The 22382-nt window shown below is 36.6% G+C and overlaps 2 protein-coding genes across 2 annotated transcripts in view; both read left to right on the top strand.

Moving 5' to 3' along the window:
• prkg1b (protein kinase cGMP-dependent 1b) overlaps positions 1–15068 on the top strand; it is a 152834-nt gene extending 137766 nt beyond the window's left edge. The window contains exons 10-18 of the mRNA XM_016240741.1: positions 7811–7907; positions 10691–10830; positions 10940–11029; positions 11125–11266; positions 11562–11725; positions 11843–11965; positions 12221–12283; positions 13832–13898; positions 14645–15068. Of these exons, the coding sequence (XP_016096227.1) occupies positions 7811–7907; positions 10691–10830; positions 10940–11029; positions 11125–11266; positions 11562–11725; positions 11843–11965; positions 12221–12283; positions 13832–13898; positions 14645–14743 (985 nt within the window). The 3' untranslated portion in view covers positions 14744–15068. The remainder of the gene's footprint in view (positions 1–7810; positions 7908–10690; positions 10831–10939; positions 11030–11124; positions 11267–11561; positions 11726–11842; positions 11966–12220; positions 12284–13831; positions 13899–14644) is intronic.
• LOC107557317 (uncharacterized) lies at positions 14746–22001 on the top strand. The gene is made up of 4 exons (XM_016240704.1): positions 14746–14915; positions 20739–20928; positions 21222–21339; positions 21708–22001. The coding sequence occupies exons 1-4, from the start codon at positions 14746–14748 to the stop codon at positions 21953–21955; spliced, it is 726 nt and encodes a 241-aa protein (XP_016096190.1). The 3' UTR covers positions 21956–22001.
• The last annotated feature ends 381 nt before the right edge of the window (positions 22002–22382 follow it).

The raw sequence follows: 22382 nt of genomic DNA, 5'->3' as shown, positions 1-22382 counted from the left end.
TCATCATAAATATTTCAGTCCTCAAATCTTCAAATCTTGAGCCCTTGGACCAAACAAACAACCTCTAAAATACAACAACTTAAATATTTGTGTGTATAAGCATATGCATATATACAATAAACTTAAAATATATCGTCTTTCACTATGGATAAAATGAATGGGATTTTTACTTTCCGAACCTGACTGCGAAGCAAACTGTCAAGAATTGAATTGCCTCACATGGAGAACTATTACAAAATTATTATTATCTCTAATTAACTCGTGTAATAATTATGCAAGCAGTCAGTCGGTTGAAGTGCTCATGTGTTATTACTGTCCCGCTGTAGTTTGGAGAAAGGCCATCAGTCCATCATAATGACTATACTTGTTATCTGTGGCCTCAGAAGAGGGTGCTGAAGGAACAAAGCTGAGATTGGTGCGAGCTGTTAGGATTCATGTGACTGAGACCTTGCACGTAGATCTAAAAACAGACGAAGAAACAAACCCCATGTAAGGCCATTATACCAATGATACATGACCCAACTGCTAATGGTTGTTGCATCAGGTGGTTCTGAACTTTGAACTTTTTTTACCTTTTACATTATGAGGCAACCCATATTAATATTGTTTATTGTACAAAAGTAATAAAAATGTAGTCACAATCAAACAGTGAATTGTAGTAATATGAACTGAACTGCATTGGACCAACAATTTGCAAAATTGTTAACGTTTTATTTGGTAGCACAGAGTTCAATTGAATTTTTTGTTTGTTTTGACAACACCATTCTGATTAAAGGGTTAGTTCACCCAGGTGCGAGCTGTTAGGATTCATGTGACTGAGACCTTGCACGTAGATCTAAAAACAGACGAAGAAACAAACCCCATGTAAGGCCATTATACCAATGATACATGACCCAACTGCGAATGGTTGTTGCATCAGGTGGTTCTGAACTTTGAACTTTTTTTACCTTTTACATTATGAGGCAACCCATATTAATATTGTTTATTGTACAAAAGTAATAAAAATGTAGTCACAATCAAACAGTGAATTGTAGTCATATGAACTGAACTGCATTGGACCAACAATTTGCAAAATTGTTAACGTTTTATTTGGTAGCACAGAGTTCAAAGCTGTAAGACAATTTAAGATATTTTTGATGGAATCTGAGAGCTGTCTGACCCCGCATAGACAGCAACGCAACTGAAATGTTAAACAGCATACGCTGTTTACAGGGTGATGCAGAGGAGACAAATTGTCGAATAAAGTCGTCATCGCTTTTCTTTTGCTCACAAAAAGTATTCTCGTAGCTTCGTATAATTGTGGTTGAACCACTGTTGTCACATGGATTATTTTACCGATCTCCTTGCTACGTTTCTGGACTTGGGAACATTTCAGTTGCGTTGCTATCTATGCAGGGTCAGACAGCTCTCAGATTCCATCAAAAATATCTTAATTTGTGTTCCGAAGATGAACGAAGGTCTTACGAGTAATTAATGACAGAATTTTCATTTTTGGGTGAACATACCCTTTAATGTATCCAATTAATCAGAATTGACTAGAATTGTAGATTTCTTTATTGTCAGTGTAACAAAATTACAATGAAATTCTGTATGGCTCAATCCAGTCATCAAACAGAATGAGAGCAACACAAATTGATCATTTAAATCCAATAAGATATAAACAAAATAAGAATTACAATAAAATCAAGATGTCAAGTTAAACAAAAAACTTGCGATCATTACATATGTGACCCTGGACCTCAAAAGCAGTCTTAAGTCGCTGGGGGATATTTGTAGCAATAGCCAAAAATACATTGTATGGGTCAAAATTATTGATTTTTCTTTTATGCCAAAAATCATTAAGATATTAAGTAAAGATCAAGTTCCATGAAGATATTTTGTAAATGTACTACTGTAAATATATTATAACTTAATTTTTGATTAGTAATATGTATTCCTAAGAACTTTATTTGGACAACTTTAAAGGCAATTTTCGCAAGATTTTTTTGCACCCTCAGATTCCAGATTTTCAAATAGTTGTATCTCAGCCAAATATTGTCCAACCCTAACAAGCCATACATCAATGGAAAGCTTTCATATGATGTATAAATCTCAATTTCGAAAAATTGACCCTTATGACTGGTTTTGTGGTCCAGGGGCACATATGTTTATAAGTAGATAAAACACAAATTCAAGTCAATAAATAAAATAAGGAGCGCTAAAAGAATACTGAAAGCAGCTTCTACTGTATGCGATTTGATGAATGTTATTTTAAGAATAATAAAATCAATATTGAATACAAATGCATCTGTCTTTATACAGTTGTGTCAGTTAAAATTTTAGTATCAAAGCCTAAACAAATCTTACAGTATGTAAAAAATGGAGTGTTATTTATATTGATGGTTTTACAGCACGTCATATTTCACACATATGTGGAACGGTCACATGCATGCACTGGATTTAGCTCACTTCTGTCATGCTACTTGACAACCATTAAATAATATTTTGTTAGTTGCTCTAGAAAGGTCTATGCTGGACATTTTACAAGGCCTTTGAATTGATGAATGATTTTTACATTGTTTAAAGTCACCGTGTGGTCAAATAGGTCATCTAAGACACGTGCAAACCTAAATGAGTAAAACATAATGTGACAAGAACCAAGTCAACAAAAGCTGACCTAGACTTAAAGAGGTCGTCAAGTGGATGTAATGCAGTCAAATGCTGCATTGTGGAGAACACCTGGGCAGGCTTCCTGCAGCACGCTGTTTTCTGTCATTTCATCCATCTTTTCTTTGTTGGGTATGAGGTCAAAGCCCAGCACCCAGCCGTTCTTAGCTAACCACTGACCCCTGAGGAAACTGCCCGCGGTCCGACTACAGTTCGGACTTGGGGCTTATTTTCACAGCTGTAACAGCAGTAGTGGATACGTTGAAAGGCTGCCACTTCTGCATGGAGGAATGTGACTGCTCTTCAGCTTTTTACGAGAGACTGGAGGCCAGTCAAGGTATAAAACATTCCTCCCGAAAACTCTGGGCTTCATGCTAGATAGGCAGCATTTTAAATAGATCGTTCTAAACCTGTAAAATGTTCTTACTTTTGCAAACCACAAAAGATGTCACAAACGGCTATGTGTTTTTGACCATACAATGGAAATCATTTGGGTCCAATGTTGTTTGGACTTTCAAATTATCTTCTGTTATGTCAAAATATCTTCTTTTACTATAGGTCTTGCCTCAAAGCAGTTTTTAATTGTGCTGCCTTCTTTTGGCTAATTCTAAGAAAGTATCCCCTACATAATGCATTGTGAGGAAATCTGAGGATAAAAGACTCCTCACAATGAAATGTGGAGCTGATTTGTTAAGATGATGATTTTGAGCACTATTTGAGTTGATGAATATATATGAAATATATTAATAGCACTGTAAGTATGGTATTTAAACAAGTATGTAATTAAAAGTTATTTAAAATATAGCATTTAAATAATAAATAAACAATTTATTAAATTAATTCATATAATTAAAATTGTACTTACTATTTCTATGAGTCTGTGTGATTAATCAATTAAATATTATTTTATTTAATTTTTTGTATTATCATTAGCTTAGCAAGATCTACAAACTCAATTAAAATCAGTTGCTTGACACACACGTTTGACTTTTAAGACCTTTTGTTCATTTTTGGATCACTTTTTTTTTTATTGAAATGATTTTTAATTAAATATTTTTTATATTCTTTTATATTATTTTTTTTTTGCCCATCAATTGACAGTCTATGTAATCAACAATTTCAAGCTTCAAAATGTAATTAAAGACATGTAAAATGAATCCATATGAACTGAGCAGTTTAATCCAAGTCTTCTACAAAGACATGATTGATAAATATATTTAGTACTGAATATTATCACTGACATTATTTAATTAATTAATGATTAAGTAATTAAAACAATATAAGTATTAACAAATGCTAAATTGTTCAATCAATTCATATAGATTTATTGGCTTATTAAAGTTCTGTCATTAGCTTAGTAACCAGCTAATCTCAAACTCAAATTAAATCAGTTGCTTGACATCCAAGGTTGCCAATGTAGTGCATGCATACCAGCTCAGTCAAATCGATTTCAGTTAGGATGCAAGACTGCTCACTAGGTTTGGAATGGAGCCTACATCAAATGTTTGTTTTTTCCACCAATGGTTTTAAGATCCAAGTACTGTAAACCAGTTCTGGCTTTTTCAGATTGTCTTATCAAAGCCTCTCAAGCCACTATCTTGGCCTTGTTTACTGTCCCATGAAGTACATATGGGTTTTCATAACACACCCTAACTCATGCTTTCAGCTAAGGCAGTGGAAAATCACTCTAGTCGACCATGTGATGTCAGTCATCAGTCGCTTTTCTCAGAGCTCACACCTCTGTGACATATCACCTGTCAACAGCTTATGTGAAATCCAGCCCACTCCCCTCTGCCCACTTATGGAGCTCTAACACTTGAGGGGTTACGCTTGTAACCATTACAATGGAGAACACATTAGCTTGGATACACCTGTGCAAAAATGGCTGATTCATAGAATAAAATCAGATTGTGTATGTAAAAAGTTAGTAAAATTCAGGAACTAATTTGAATAGTCATTTATTTGGATTTAATGATGACATAATTTTCATTCCGGAAGTGAACGACTCCTTTAATCCATATCTTCTGAAGAGATGTGATCACTTTAAATGATTAACAGACCTTAGGCTTTTATTCACATATTAACATTGATAGACACGCACACATGTGGCACATAAAATAATGGTAAACAGAACCTCAGACGTGCATGTATGACTCATGAATTTCATTCTTGTGCACCATTTGTTTTCCAAAGATAAAAAAAATCCTTGCGGGAATTTACCATTTTGGGTGAACTGTTCCTTTAACTACAAAGCTGCTGATTGTACCAGTTACCTGTAGTAGATTGTGCCCCAGTAAACATGTTCCATAATGTCCAACGTAATTTATTTTATCAAAGTAGAACTCTTAGTCCCAGAGTTGATTTGTAGTTCATAGGGGCTTTCACACTGGGTACTTATTGGCTGAAAGCATGCCATTTGATACACTGGAATTTTAAAAAAAAACATGTAAACACACAGTTTACATGTACTTATTCCATGACCTAGCTCCACAAACATGGAAAACTGTGATAGATGGAACGATGCAGAAGAATGGGCTGTTCTCTTTCCTCCCTCTTCCAACTGCTGTCAATGTTCAACGATGTTGTTGAATGCCGCATTTAAATGATGTCGCTGTTGGCCAGCTTACATCACTTCAGAGTTCCCATTGGTGGTACTAATGCAACCAGGAAAACGGCCCCAGGAGAACATTTAGTTCTCGGGTGAACGCCCTGGTGTCTAGTTCCTATAACTACCTGGTGCGAAAGCCCCTTATGTCACTGGTGGTTCCTATTGTGCTGGGTTGGACCCTACTCTGAAGTAGGAGCTAATTTAGTTCCCCCAAAAGGCGTTCCTGTAACTAAAATTGTTCCTAGTTCCTGCGGTGCAAACATGCCAAAAAGTGAATACTGAAAATGTTCCTCCAGTGTGAAAGCCCCCTATGTGGAGCTGGGAATCAAGTTCTGGTTATTCCCAAAATACTGAAACTGGAAGCTTTAGACACGTTTGCTGATATAGATGGGGCAATGTACCGGAATATTCTCTTCTTTCCAAATGACTGTCGACCTTGGCAGAAACAGCCATGTCACTATGTGGCGTGTTCTTCTTATGCGGACAACTGCATTGGTCGGAGTTCTCTCATTGCCTGGAGAGGTTGGAGAGGACAGCTGTCCCCCTGCCTGGAGTCTTGGTTAAATATGGAAACTTACTGCAGATACTGTGTCCTTGCCGTGTAAAATAGCAGTGGTGGTCTTTCAGGGTGTTTTCCAGCTTCTAAAGTGACATGAGGGATTCTGAGCTTGTACTGAGACTTTGACTCAAGGCATTTTACTGTCTTGTGAATGACAAGTAGAAATACTCAGATGTGTGGACAAAGTATGTTATAAATTGATAGTTCATCCAAAAATTAAAATGAATTTACTCATTCTGAACCTGTATTACTGTGTACCTGCATGTATCTTTCTTCTGTGGAAAACAAAAGATATTGAAGAAATGAAAACAAATGCAATCAAAGAATCAATCTAAAACAACATGGGATCCCAATGATTTAATTTTTCAGAAAACATTTTGGGGTGAACTATCCCTGTGCCATGTCAAACTCAGATACAATCTAAAGGATGTATCTAGCTGAATAAATAAATAAACCTTGAGTGAAATTAAACTTTAGGTAAAACATTTTAGTTATTAAATAAGTAATATTTATGTTTCAGATTAAATCAATAATGGTCTTAATTCAAATGTGCGAAGTTATTAAAAAAGGAAATGTTAATACAATTCAAATGGCATTTGTCATGACTATGTAAGTCTCCAGGACACACTAGAGTTATACCAAAGCTTATATTATAAATTAAATTAATCAGTGTCAGGTTTTATAGTTATTTGACATTTGACTGATAAATTGGTGGTTATAAATGAAACATTTTTATTTAGGTCAACAACGTGCTTGTGACCCAAGCATGTCAAAATGCATGTGCTGTAAAATATGTAGCTGGTTTTTGACATTTTAAGGGGTAACACAAATGTTTTTCCCCTTGCAGCGTCAGCTTCAGAAGTACTCGAGCAAAGTATACAATCATAAAAACTATTATTTAAGTATAGTAATGAAGTACAGTTACTAAGCAAGTTCCCCAATTCCTGATCTCCACAGCTGGCAGCATCAACATGGAAATCCTATCTTCCGATCTAGCTAAAGATACATTTCTTCCAGTCTTCCAGGTTCTTCCTGTCAGAAGGCCTAGATATCACACTTATTTCCAGGACGAGCTCATTTTGTTATTATAAGTGTTAATTGAAAGGTTCATTCTCTCAACTCCAAAGCATGCAAAAGGCCTCATAATTATGCAGCGCCAATGTCCTTCTCAAGTTACATTTGAACTTTAAAAAGAGATGGTGGTGTGAGGGTAGAGCAGGGACACCTTTTCTGACTAGGAGAACCGTAAGCCAAGTTCACATGCTAAAAATAAACTTGGATCAGGCAAGGCAGTATTAGTAGAGACTCTCACACAGGGAGTACAGTCAAGCTCAGTTTAAGCACAGGGACTGAGACTTAGTCACAAGGACAGCACTAGTCTCACCAGTAAAGCGTACTGTCCCTCAACGTGCACTCCTGCTGCTGCAAGGACAAAACCTCTTGCTTTGTAAGATTTTCAGCGAGTACCTTTGTTCGACATTTAGTACTGTCTCTGCTGATGACTGTGGTAACTTTGGGTATTTCTGCATCCAAACTTTGTGTCCAGAAGAGCTTTCACAAACCGATATTGATGCGGAGAGACTCCACCAATCTGGATCGCTCTGTTCTTCGATCTGCGCTGCATCCCGAATCTCGAAATGTAACCTGGAAATGGCGCCTTAGCTCCACATTTGAGCAAAGACTGTTGTTATTATTCTGCCATACGTGCTCTTGAGGCGAGGGCTGTACTGCATATTGCAAGTCAGATATTGCAAGATCGTCTTTGCGATATTGCTAGCCGTTTTGAGAATTGTACATTTAATTGTTTCACAGTATTTGGTTTGGTCAAGCCTCAAGGAGGTCAGAATGCGTGAGCTACTTCCTATCCCGGTAAAGGAGAGAAAAGAGAGGGAGCGAATAAACAGCCTTCCTGCCCCAATTCCTGCTCCAACATTCCCTATTACATACTCTATCCAAACCTCTAAGAAGTTTCCCTTTTTCCACTTCAAAAAATGCAGATACGAGGCAGAGAATGCCTTCTTCTCCAACCTGAAGCTGGTGGACTTCAACATCATCGACACCTTGGGAGTTGGAGGATTTGGAAGAGTTGAGCTGGTAGGATATGCATGCATTTCATGATATGTTTGCAAGAAAATGAAAATGAGTCAAGCACTAAAATGTGATTGCAGTAAGACAGGGTTGACCAAACTTGTTCTTGAAGGGCCACTGTCCTGCAGAGTTTAGCTCCAACCCCAATTAAACACACCTGAACCAGCTAATCAAGGTCTTCAAACTCACAAAAAACTTCCAGACAAGGGTGTTGGCCCTCCAGGAGCAGGATTGAACACCTCTTCAGAAAAAAAACAGTGGATGCATATGGAGTTGTTGCTTTATGATATTCTGGTGTCATGCAACACCTCAATACAAAAACTTATGTCAACCAATGATAAGAATATATTTTACTAATCTAATTTACACAGTGCTGGACACATGAGCAGCTCTCATGTGTTCTACTGTGCCGAAGGACAGATCAGGTCTGGGAATGCTGTGACTAGAAGTTTCCCTTTTTCCACTTCAAAAAATGCAGATACGAGGCAGAGAATGCCTTCTTCTCCAACCTGAAGCTGGTGGACTTCAACATCATCGACACCTTGGGAGTTGGAGGATTTGGAAGAGTTGAGCTGGTAGGATATGCATGCATTTCATGATATGTTTGCAAGAAAATGAATAAGTAAAAAAACATTCAAATTCATCAGCTCTATAATCAAGCACTAAAATGTGATTGCAGTAAGACAGGGTTGACCAAACTTGTTCTTGAAGGGCCACTGTCCTGCAGAGTTTAGCTCCAACCCCAATTAAACACACCTGAACCAGCTAATCAAGGTCTTCAAACTCACAAAAAACTTCCAGGCAAGGGTGTTGGCCCTCCAGGAGCAGGATTGAATACCTCTTCAGAAAAAAAACAGTGGATGCATATGGAGTTGTTGCTTTATGATATTCTGGTGTCATGCAACACCTCAATACAAAAACTTATGTCAACCAATGATAAGAATATATTTTACTAATCTAATTTACACAGTGCTTGACACACAGCAGCTCTCATGTGTTCTACTGTGCCGAAGGACAGATCAGGTCTGGGAATGCTGTGACTATTCAGGGTAACGTTCCACAACAGAGCTAATAGGGCAGACATCTGACTTACTGCCATTCAAAGTTCAACAAGACTAGTTTAATGAGTAGATATGGATATGCATTCTGGCTTCCCAATACATTACAACAACAGTGAAAAAAAAAAAAAGTGGACAAACCAATCACTCTTTGTAAACTTTGTTCAGTGCGAGTGCCGTATGCTTGAATATGACCAGTCATTTATGCCGTCATCACCCGGGTGTTGATAGCGTGCATGCGCAGGTGAGACCTGAACAGCACATGTTGCTATCGGTTTAAACTAAACGCCTCGCCAGTTTAAACATTAAAGAGCCAGAATACGCAAATGAGAACTTGCACATGCTGTGAGAAGATCTGTATGCGCGCGCATCCGAAGCGCCAAACCCACTGCAAGTGCCGTATGCTTGAATATGACCAGTCATTTATGCCGTCATCACCCGGGTGTTGATAGCGTGCATGCGCAGGTGAGACCTGAACAGCACATGTTGCTATCGTTTTAAACTAAACGCCTCGCCAGTTTAAACATTAAAGAGCCAGAATACGCAAATGAGAACTTGCACATGCTGTGAGAAGATCTGTGTGCGCGCGCATCCGAAGCGCCAAACCCACATCTCAGAGAGCGCACAAATACTGAGTTCTCTTTCAAGACTTGTACTTGAATGGATAAATTCACACAAAAATTATGTTAACATGCCTGTCTTGGTGAGTTTCCTAGCAGACATATTCAGTTTAACGTACAGTATAACAGTACAGTACCAGATCCATGCATTATCTTAAAGTTTTTAATGTTAATCAAACAACAAAAGAGAAGGAAATCACTCACTGCTCTTGATTGAATAGCTTTTGTAACTTTAATAAGGATTAATCTTTAATTTATACAGTCAAATATGCAATGTTATTTTACATTTGATTACTTTATTCAATTTCTGTACCTAAAAACTAATGTTAGACCTACCTAAAAAACCTGAAAAGCACTGTTTATTATATTTGTATCTTTGATCTATTGTATTTATTTATGCGGTTGCTTGTAATTAATTATTTGTTCTTATTTTCTTTATTTTTATTTGACAGTATAGCCCTGTTTTCCCTAAACACAGCACATACCGAACCATACCAAAAACGTGATACAACCGAACCATAAGTAATTTAGGACAGACGGATGGATAGATGGGTAGCTAGCTAGGACGGTCGGTAGACAGTTAATGACACAGAAAGACAGTCGGCTAGACAGACAGAGAGACACACACACAGACAGGCGCACACACACACACACACACATTTTCCACAGGACCATATATGTTGAAAGAAGATGATGGAAACTTTGACGTAGAGAGGAGAGCAGAGATCCGCATTGCGGATCAGATTCTGTTGTAAAGGAAAGCCCAGTGATCTGGGTAGAGGATTCCCCTTTCCACTCACCTATTTCTGGCACTGCGGCAACATAGTAAAAACAAGTGTCCTTTCACCGGGGCTGTGATATATGCCTGTAGTGCTATCCATTTGCTAGATAGCTACAAGATCGAATGAACATGCAAGTGCCTTCACAGAGAGACGCAATGTGAAGAATTCCTGCTTGATCTATTTTGAGGACCCTTAACACAGTAATAGACCCTGACTGAAGTGCTATAATAAGGAGCACTAGCACTTGTTTTTACAGCTACTTTCCATTGAAAATGAGCTTATTAGCACTTTCTCAGTGCTCATTTTTTGTGTGCCTTCGGTGTCCACAGGTGCAGCTCAAGAGTGAAGAGATCAAAACATTTGCAATGAAGATTCTGAAGAAGCGTCACATCGTGGACACGCGGCAACAGGAGCACATCCGCTCTGAGAAACAGATCATGCAGGAGGCTCATTCAGACTTCATTGTGAGGTAGGTGCTAAAACCTCCCGAGAGCATCAATAGAGGTCATATCCTAAAAAATATCAAGGCAAAAAAAAAATACATTGATGGACAAAATTGTGCGGTTGTGTTCCCTTAGGTTGTACAGGACTTTCAAAGACAGTAAATATCTGTACATGTTGATGGAGGCCTGTCTAGGCGGAGAGCTTTGGACCATACTTAGAGACAGGTAGCCAAATTGTTCTTGTGATGATGGCCGATGCTAATCACTCTATATAATGGAAACTCAGTAAAACACCAGTGGTTTTCTTTTTTTATTTACAGAGGATCCTTTGAAGACTCCACTACACGGTTTTACACAGCCTGTGTGGTTGAAGCCTTCGCATACCTGCATTCCAAGGGAATAATTTACCGTGATTTAAAGCCAGAAAATCTCATTCTGGATCACAGAGGGTATGCCAAGCTTGTGAGTATACATCTCAAGCACTTTCTAATAGGAGATGACACATTGTGAGGCTGGTGAATTTTGTTGTTAGTTGGTATCAAAGGGCGGGACTTCCCATCTAGAGTGCATCTGATTGGACAGCAATGTGCATACAGCCCTTAGTGCGACACGAGTCATCAATATTTTTGGCCCATTTACCCAAAATGACCTTGTTTATTGTCAACTTTGGAATACAATACTATGTTTAAAGCTAAAGAACATGGACTAAAAGCCACAAATGCAGTTTTGGTATGAAGATGCAGTTTGTCTCTTGTAGGTGGACTTTGGCTTTGCTAAAAAGATTGGATTTGGGAAGAAAACATGGACTTTCTGTGGAACGCCGGAGTATGTAGCCCCAGAGATCATACTGAATAAAGGACATGACATCTCAGCAGACTACTGGTCATTGGGAATTCTTATGTATGAACTCTTGACTGGAAGGTAAAACATGTTTCCTGTCATTGGGTTTGACAAGATAAGCTCAAATGTTTTCAGTTTGTGTGTTAGGATTACTCCTCCTCCTAGTTTTATCAAATCTAATGTGCTTTTCTTGTTCAGCCCACCATTCTCAGGACCGGATCCAATGAAGACATATAATATAATTTTAAGAGGAATCGACATGATAGAATTTCCGAAGAAGATCACCAAAAATGCAGGCAATCTAATAAAAAAACTATGCAGGTGGGTACATTTAAAAAGCCTTGAAGTTCAGTCTGTGCAGATTTAATGTTTAGTATTGACACATTAATATACATTTCAGCCAAGTTTTGAATTAACTAAAATGTTCTGCTGTTTTAACCTGTAACACACATTTATACATTAAGGTTAAAAAAATAAATAAAAATACTTAGTTGGATCTAAATTTATCAGAGGCATTTTTTACGAAATATCAGCTCCATAAATTAAATCGGTTTTGAAATATACCGTTTCCCTCAGGGACAATCCGTCTGAGAGGCTAGGAAACTTGAAAAATGGAGTCAAAGATATCCAAAAGCACAAGTGAGTACTGTAATACCACTGTTCTTTGGGGATTCTGGAATTCTGGAAAAGTGCTGAAATGTTATAATAAAAAATTAAGGTCAAGGAATTCCTATAAAAACTTGTCTTATTACGCTGTGCATGGGGTCAAGATTTGTAGGGCTGGGTTTTGACACAAATTTCACGATTCGATTAGATTCTCATTCACAAGCTTTAGATTTGATTACCAATTCAATATCGATTATTTTGGATATACTGTATATCAGGTACGGTACATGCCAGATTTTCTCAAGGAAAAACAATCTCTCACCTAATGCTGTAAAATATACATGAGTCAGTTGGTACTACATTGCTATAATATTAAAGGTTAAAATTAACTGATGTTAAAATTTCACTTAATGAAGTTTTTAAAATAATAAAGTTACAATTACATAATATTTCTACTTCAAAAAATTTTTTATATATATATATATATATTTATATAAACAATGGTGGCTGTCATAAAATCTTGATGAATTTATTAAAACATAAATTAAACATTAAAGAACAGTCAAATGTATAATGAATTATGTTATATGGCGCATGTATTTAGCAAAATGCCCCTCTCTACGGTTTATTTTTCTATCTGACTAATGAGTTTATGGTCACCGAATATGTTTTTCTAAGGTAAATGTGACGTTATGTGACATTGTTTACAAGCCGTTATATTAACGTCTTTGCGAGGCTGAAACACTGATTGAGCGATTACATGAGACAGGATACGGCTTGTAAAGGTGTTCTCTTTCTTTTAACTTACTTGTAAAGTTGTACTCTTTCTTTTAACTTACCTTCGGATGTTTAGTCATGTTTATTTTGTGCTGAAACTGGTATTAATGTGGAGGAGATGATAGTTTTTATGTGTGCCTAGTGCTGCTGCGTCTGTTGAACTGAGGTGCTAAAGCGATCCGTCACTCCACATTAAACAGCGCCAAAATGGCATTTATTGTTTGATTGCACGGCTGAAACACTGATTGAGCGATTACTTGAGACAGGATACGGATTGTAAAGTTGTACTCTTTCTTTTAACTTACCTTCGGATGTTTAGTCATGTTTATTTTGTGCTGAAACTGGTATTAATGTGGAGGAGATGATAGTTTTTATGTGTGCCTAGTGCTGCTGCGTCTGTTGAACTGAGGTGCTACAGCGATCCGTCACTCCACATTAAACAGTGCCAAAATGGCATTTATTGTTTGAATACTGCAATACAATGGACAGCATTTGAAATCTGAGACTTTGTTTCATATTAAAAGTACCAAAGCACAATGCTTATTGTGGATATATTGGATGGCACATTCCGTTGAAGGCAACGTTCCGTCCATTAACTGAAAACAGGCTAGACTAATCAATTCTTGGGATTTAAGAATCGATATCGTTCCGTAAAAATGAGAATCGATTAATATCGAGCTATCGATATTTTTTACCCAGCCCTAAAGATTTGTTTGTCATTTTGGTAACATCTCGGTTCTAAGTACAATTGTTTAAATCTACCATTTCTATAAGACATATGTTAATTCCCTTTTTCCATCATAGATGGTTTGAAGGCTTTAACTGGGAAGGACTGCGCAAAGGAACTCTCACCCCTCCAATTATTCCTGATGTAAGTATAATACATCTCCATTTTAAACATGCTCCAATTTAATTCATAAGTGTGAATTTGAATATGTGAAAGGAGGAGAAACTAAGAGATTTGCATTTGAAATATGTGACCCTGTCTGTGAAATCCAGGCTAAAGTCTCAATCTAATTATGAGATAACAAGCATCAAAGTTTGATTTCAACCATTAATTTCACTATGATTTCAATCTTTGACATGGCCTTACTCAGTCAATATTAAAGATATAAAGGTTATCACAGAATGTTCTACATCTTTATGAAGGATGATTTTATGTAGAATAGAGTAAATCACAAAAAAATGACTTTAGCTGGGTTTTCACGAGCAGGGTCACATATATTCAAGTATTTTCAACATAATTACATTGTTAGTTAAATGCTGTCAGAAAAATGTAGGATAAATTGGAGTGTCAACCCTTAATTTCTTCTTTTTCAAAATTAAATTGCAAACTTTCCGATTTGATAATTCTATTTTTGATATTGTGATTTCACTTTTATTTCAATTAATTGTGCTGCCATATTTCCACAATGGTCCATAAAATAAAAGTTTATTATAATGTAATATGTATGAATTAAATACTAATTTATATTGGTTGGTATTTGAGACAATGAATAATGAATAAACATGCAGGCACAAATTATTCTTTTTTACAGTTGTGTTTACAACATTTACATTACTGCTCAATATTTGTTCCGTCTAACATCCTATTTCCTCCATTCATGCACCTATTAGGTTGCAAGCCCGACTGACACCAGTAACTTTGATAGCTTTCCTGAGGACAATGAGGATCCTCCTCCAGATGACAATTCCGGCTGGGACACTGATTTCTAAAAATGAAACTTGTAACATGCCCTGCCCTGGAGTGTCTCGTGTGGTTTGTCAGCGAAGAGAAGAATGGAAGACGTCTAGCCCAGCTCTGTGACACCAAGTTGCCTTCGCCCATACTTCTGTCCTGCGGTGCCACTGGGGGTGTCTCAGCTCCCCGCCGCACCTCACAACTACCGTAAACTGTCCTAATCAGAAGAACTGGAGTCCATATTTCCAACACGACTTTAGATATGGACCGATGTCTTATAAATGAGCCTTTAAATTTTTTTCTTTGCTGTTTTATGTTTGACTGATTGCACAAGCAGTGGTTTCAGGTTTTAAGTCTGGGTCTTAAAAAGAGAATCATAAATACCATATTTCCAACACGACTTTAGATATGGACCGATGTCTTATAAATGAGCCTTTAAATTTTTTTTCTTTGCTGTTTTATGTTTGACTGATTGCACAAGCAGTGGTTTCAGGTTTTAAGTCTGGGTCTTAAAAAGAGAATCATAAATCGAGACAGTACTATGATCTGGATTGAGTTTTGATAATGTTTCTAAGATGCATTTTAGGATGGAATTTAGTTAGTGGTTACTTCTGATAGCATGACAGTTGTGTATGAATATGGCTAATATATTTGGAACAGAAACACAGTCAAATACTTAAAAAGGTAAAAGGTCCTGTGGTGGAGATTTATTGATTTGAATTGATTGATATGATTCAATTAATTTCCATTTAGTCTTTTTAAGCATATTCCTCTTAAAGGAATAGTTCACCCAAAAATGAAAAATCTGTCGGAATCATGTTGTTCCAAACTCAAACCCAAAATAACATCTTTTGAAAAATTGTATTCTATTAAGTCAATGGGAACCGAAACTGCTCTGTTACCAACATTCTTCAAAATATCTTATTTTGTGTTCCACAGAAGAAGAAAAAAGTCATACAGGTTTGGAACGACATGAGGGTGAGCATATGATGACAATATTTACAATTTTGGGTGGACCACCCCTTTAAATGCGTATTAAAGGTATTATTTTAAGGCTTATGAATATATTGCGTTTTTATAATGGGAAACGTGATTATTTTTAAGACAATGGAAATCCACTCAAATAATGAACCAGCCTCAATACAGTTTGTGCACCACTAGAGGGCAAGCTTTTTACTAAAATACACACTGTACTTCCCCAGTGGAAGGGCAGTCAAATCACAGCATCCCAAATAAAATGTGGGTACAATCGGAATTGTGTTTATGAAGTTACATAATCAGCTCTATTATTGATACCAGACACACTTTCAGGATATTTTGCTCCAGTCATTTTCACCAATCATATAACTCTACTTGAAACAATGACGAGAAGACTGCCTGTAGCTTGAACACAAAGTGCTGTGCTGGAAAACCAATTATGTAATCTTATTTATTGTAGGACCAGGGGTAAATATTTATGTATATAGATATATATACAGTGGTAATATTTTTGTGATATCTGTAGAGATTTATTGTCAGAGTAAAACCAGTCCAGACCAGCTATTTTAGTTCTCTGTTATCTTTACTTTTCAAGATGGATATTATGTGCTCACCATATATCTTTTGGCATTATTGAAAGTGCCTTAACACAATGGCATCCAGAATTCACCCTGCTTGTTTTGATGCTGCACAACTAGGTCGGACACCTCAAAATGCTCTTCTTAATCAGTTGTGGCTTTTTTAAAGGTACAGAAATTTATATGCCATTTTCTTACAATAAAAGCATCTTTCAAAGTAATATTTCTTCATAAAGCTTTCAGTATTTGAAATGTGCACCTGCTGTTTTCATTGCATGTTGCATTCATTAGCCTATTTTTATACTCTGAAGTTCAGAAAGTCCTACAAACAAGATTTGCTATCTTGTCCTACAAACAAGATGTAGCTCGAGGTGTTAGTACTATGAAGGGTCTGATTCATATCAGCTGGTGATAATGCTCTGTAAACATCCGCCCTCCCCTCTTCCCAACAGATAACACATAAGCTCGGTAGCTCTTCATTGCCAACATTGTGGCCCATAGACATCAAAAGATGTAAACCCAGGGGGTAGAGAAGACATCTTTGACCTCCAGTTCACAGCTAAAGCCATCAGTCAATGGTATATCTACTAGGCAACTAATAGGTGATTTTCAACCAATATATTACGATTTAAATATTTACTATGGCTAGCAGGGAAGACATTCAAATTAATGGTTCAAAATCAGTCATGTTAGACACAGTAATCACAATACTCTGCCTGAAAACATTAAAAATTTACTAGAATATTAGGTTATGGTCGTTTAGAGAATGCACCAAGGAGAGGTTTGCCTAAGAGAGATTTTTCTCAAGGTAAAGAAAGATCTACTTTTACTATATTTGTTTATATTCCTAAACTTATTACTACATTTTTGGACCAGTTAGTTACAGTAAACCCCGTATCCAGCTTCAAACGTGAAGTCGAACAAAGCATCAACAAAGAAACAAGTTTGTTTTGGAGAGTCATCAGAAGACATGCACCACCCCCTGCTTAGATACTGTCACACCAAAGGAGGACAGCAACTTACAAAAATAAACCACCTACCTTTGCTTGCCATCTGCAGAATGCATAACACCTACCCAGTGTTGGGGAAAGTTACTTTTAAAAGTAATGCATTACAATATTGCATTACTCCATAAAAAAGTAACTAATTACGTTAGTAATTAATAATAAAACGCAGTCAAAAAAGCTTAATAACTAACATGTCCCTACATAGTATTGGAACATATTAGAACATGCATGCCACATCAGGATGTCAAGTAATGAGGTAATTACATCATATCGTAAAATAATCACTAATTCGATGTTTTGACCCGCTTCTTTGAAAAGACCTGTTCAAATGAACCGATTCGCAGAAATTAATAGAGTTTTTAAAGCAATAAACTGATATAAAGGCACACCTGTAACCGCGTATATTAATGCAACAAGTTACGCTGCTTGGCAACTTTAAATTTCGGATAGTTAGGCTAATTAACTATATTACTTATTTTGTTAATGATTATTATTAAAGCTATAAACTGTAGGCTATTAAACACGTTGTCATTTATCATTTTGCTGTTGCCGCCTCCTGTAAATTCAGTTTTTTTTTTTTTTTTACGTAAACACAGTTAAGACTTTTATTGCTGTAGTGAATAATACTTAGGCCTACCCTTACGAAAAATACATTTATTCAAGTGTGCTATTAGTATACTTATTTTAAACAAAAAAATAGGAAAGTACACTTATAGTCTACTTTTTCTGTACTTCTCAGAAATATACTTAAAATGACATTTAAGTATACTTGACTTATAGCCTACTTAGAAAAAGTCTAAATATATTTGAGCTATACTTGTGTTCCTAGAATCCGTGTTTTCATTGGGGCGCTAGTACACGTCTTCTGTACAGAATTTCCAAAAAACACAAGTGAAGAAGAAACCGAAACAACAGATGCTTCCACATGTAATCTAACACGATCATTAGACATAAAACAGCATCAAAACTGTGTAACGTTGATGTAATGTCAACCAATCAAGAGGTAATAATGACTGTACATTTAAGTATACTTGACTTATACTTAGAAAAAGTCTAAATATATTTGAGCTATACTTGTGTTCCTAGAATCTGTGTTTTCATTGTTATACTGTAGGTACATCTTCTGTACAGAATTTTCAAAAAACACAAGTGAAGAAGAAACCGAAACAACAGATGCTTCCACATGTAATCTAACACGATCATTAGACATAAAACAGCATCAAAACTGTGTAACGTTGATGTAATGTCAACCAATCAAGAGGTAATAATGACTGTCAAGCTTTGGGGTGTTGATCGACTCTATCTACGTTTTGATTATCATTCTGTATCCAATTCATAGTCGTTTTTTCAGCTTTTAGTTCAAAATGTTGTTTATTTCTTTTTTTATTATTATTTATGAAAACTTACCCACATTCAAGTGTTTAAAAAAAGAATGCATGAAGCTAGAATAAAATGTTTTTGTATGTTCAGATATTTATATAACAAACTATATACAAATTAATACCTAAATAGGGACATAGTAGTATACTTAAAGTATGACGTAAAGTTCACTTAAAGAAAACTTACAAGTATACTTGCAGTATAAAACTACTAAACTAGTAGTACTTCAAAGTGTACTAAAAATGCTACTACAAGTATTTAATTAGAAAACTATCAGTATTCATACACGTTCACTTTTAGTATAGTTGCAGTACAAGCTAAAAATGTTGTAAACTAGTTGTGTACTTAAAGTATACTTTTATATACTAGAAAGTGGGCCAATTTAGTCCCAAGGAGTATTGAAATAGTACACTTACAAGTATACTACTAGTACACTGATATTTGTATACTTGCTACAAAGTATACTTAAAAATATATACTTGAACTTTACTTAAGTATACTTAATAAGATAAACTTGAAGTATACTACTTTTTTGGTAAGGGTGCTCAATGGTCACTCAGGAGCCCTGACCTGAATAAGCCGTCCTCAGGAATTTTAAAACAGGATTACCTGGCATCCCACTAAATGAATTCGCTGAGTACAATGTCTACAAAAAGCGCTAAAAGCCGAGCAAATGGACTGTTTGCGAAAATGCCAAAGCTGTGGAAGTCTGATTAAGACATGGGCTTCAGTCCTGTTTGATCTGAGCGCATCAAAGGCTCCTTTACACACGCTTCATTTTACACCACTGTAGGCTTTGGATGTACAATTAAAACTAAGCCAATAGACAAAGGGATGGGGATGAACCCTGCCAATTCGCGTTTAATGAAGTGTATTGAGCGTTTGTCCTGTGCTCGTCTATTACAACAACATCAAAGACATTGATTTGGGAGTTATCCCGGAGTATTGGCCAGATGGACACTTTGGAATTGTTCAATCATTGGCGCGTTTTATGTCCACCTTAATGTCATATTACCGTGATACAATTGCTGTTCATTTAATGAAACTATTTTAGAGCAGTCTTTTCAGATTGGAGTAGATTTGTCAATAGACAAATAAATGTAGGCTGTCTTTTGATAAAGATGCATATGAACACATGGGTTGCTCAATTAATTTGGATAGAATTCAAATGTCGGAGGCGAGATTATTCAGGTAATTCTTTTATTCTGTTCTGCTCAAATCTGTATAATCAGATCAATAGAAGAACGACGTCACCTAAGAGCGTCACATTCTTATCTCAGATTGCTAATCACTCACTATTTGTTTAAAAGCACAGACTGAATGATAATTAATTCGGTAAACGTCTCACTTTTTTTTATTTGCATATTCACTTTGATCTTCTGCACTTGTTTTATCAAACGCATTTCAAAGGGCCCCCATCACGGTTATGACTCAATTTCTGCTAAATCTTTCCTGCATTTCGAACATGGAATATACAAACTCACTCTGAAAAGAAAACGTGAAGCTATGAAAAATGAATATTAATGTTTAAATGTCCAATGACTGACATCCAGAAGTGATTTTAATTATTTAATAATTATTTGCTATTTAATACAAAAATAATCAATGTGACTGTATATAAAATATACAAATTATTCAATTGCATCATTATTAATAATAATAAAATAATATTCCAGTTCCAAAATTCCGAACATATTGGTAAAATATTGCTTCAAAAATGTTTCTCGGTTTTTTTATTAGTAATTAAATGCATGTTGAACTTGTCGGTGCAGGCTGCAACTGCATAAACATTTTATATGCATACAAAAGCAATTAAAGTTTGAAGTTTAACCGGCTTAAGAATAATAATACAAATGACGGTAAATGTAGCTACATGTACATCTCCTAAAATCTATACTACAGAATATAGAAAACTAGAAAACTAGTGAAACCCAATATTTCTCGACTGATTTTCCCTTCCAAGTATTGTGGTGGTTGTTTGATGGCAGCTCATGAAGACATACGGCTCATGCATTCTAACATACCGATAGACAGACCGCTCATGACACAACGCTTTGAAATTTCATCCAGCCCTTTGTTACTCTCAGCGAGGGGCGGGTGCGCAAACAACCCCGCGCGCGTATAAATGAAGCGTCTTGCGCTCAAGAGGAACTACAGAAGAGCTCCGCTCACCTCGGGAATACATCCTCCGTCCTCCAAGGAATACCAGACCTGACGATGCTGCACATTGCCGTGTTCTCTACCGCTTGCCTCATTCTCGTGGGCTGCATCAAAGCGGCATCCGAAAATAGCCAATGATGTACGTGTAGAATATAGCTTCAAATGATTCTGTTATTTTGACTGCATCTCAGCTGGCTGATATTTTTGAAGCTTAAATCCTCTGTTGCATCACAAAGCATGAACTTTTCAGGAATGCGACTGGTATTAAATATAGTAATATTGCTTGAGTGTAAAAGATGTGTAGGACCACTGGAGCATGTTAGCAATATAATATTATGAAATTTATTTCCAAGACCAGGCTTTAAGATCAACTCAATCGTCAATGTAAAAGCTATTTTGATCTATTAAAGTGGCTGATCCACCAGATTGGAATGGAAGAGTTTGTGTCCATCTCCCAAGAAAACTCAACTGTTGTGGTGCCACCAAAAGTTGCAACTGAAGGTTCACCACAGAACCAAATGCTAAAAGGTAAACGATGATTAAAATAGCCAATGATGTACGTGTAGAATATAGCTTCAAATGATTCTATGTTATTTTGACTGCATCTCAGCTGGCTGATATTTTTGAAGCTTAAATCCTCTGTTGCATCACAAAGCATGAACTTTTCAGGAATGCGACTGGTATTAAATATAGTAATATTGCTTGAGTGTAAAAGATGTGTAGGACCACTGGAGCATGTTAGCAATATAATATTAGGAAATTTATTTCCAAGACCAGGCTTTAAGATCAACTCAATCGTCAATGTAAAAGCTATTTTGATCTATTAAAGTGGTCTCTCAGACCTCAGAAAATGTAAGTTGTGCATGGTATTCATGAGTGTTGTTTTGTTTTTAAAGGTCTGGAGGGCGAGAACTGCCTGAGATCATCGGACTGTGCTGAGGGACTCTGCTGCGCCCGTCACTTTTGGTCCAAAATCTGCAAGCCTGTCCTAAAAGAAGGCCAGGTCTGCACAAAGCACAAGAGGAAAGGCACCCATGGCTTGGAGATATTCCAGCGTTGCGATTGTGCAGAAGGTCTGGCCTGCAGAACGCAAAGAGACGGCAGCAAGTCATCACGGAGTCTGCACACTTGCCAGAGACACTGAATGAATGTTCGAGGAATTTTCTTTCAGAAAGCTCCCAGAGAAGCGAGGGGGAAAAAAGACTTGATCAGAGACTACGAGTGATTGAGGGGAAGCAGGACTTGGAATGGGATACTCTGTTTTTCCTCCATTTTCTTGTCAACATTGCAGAGTAGATATAATTGTTTCTCAACGGAACTTAAATTTTGCAGTAAATTACTGTATTATACTGTAAATAATATAAGGCTGTTGGCACTTAATTCAGATATTTTTGTCAACCCTGAAAGAAGGTGCATCGGTCTTTTGCTAGTCTGAAATGTGTATACATCTGTATGTTCGAGGAATTTTCTTTCAGAAAGCTCCCAGAGAAGCGAGGGGAAAAAAAAGACTTGATCAGAGACTACGAGTGATTGAGGGGAAGCAGGACTTGGAATGGGATACTCTGTTTTTC

This window comes from Sinocyclocheilus grahami, unplaced genomic scaffold (assembly GCF_001515645.1).
Source record: "Sinocyclocheilus grahami isolate Dianchi unplaced genomic scaffold, SAMN03320097.WGS_v1.1 scaffold599.1, whole genome shotgun sequence".
NCBI classification, from domain to species: Eukaryota; Metazoa; Chordata; class Actinopteri; order Cypriniformes; family Cyprinidae; genus Sinocyclocheilus; species Sinocyclocheilus grahami.
The sequence above is the reverse complement of the archived record's forward strand: the minus strand, read 5'-3'. Positions and strand labels throughout refer to the sequence as shown.

Excerpts from the sequence above, each read along its gene's own strand:
- LOC107557317 (XM_016240704.1), top strand. The coding sequence starts at position 14,746 with ATGAAACTTGTAACATGCCCTGCCCTGGAGTGTCTCGTGTGGTTTGTC. Across the intron at positions 14,916-20,738 it reads CGCCGCACCTCACAACTACC|CGAGGGGCGGGTGCGCAAAC; the intron begins GTAAACTGTCCT and ends TGTTACTCTCAG. Across the intron at positions 20,929-21,221 it reads TCGTGGGCTGCATCAAAGCG|TGGCTGATCCACCAGATTGG; the intron begins GCATCCGAAAAT and ends GATCTATTAAAG.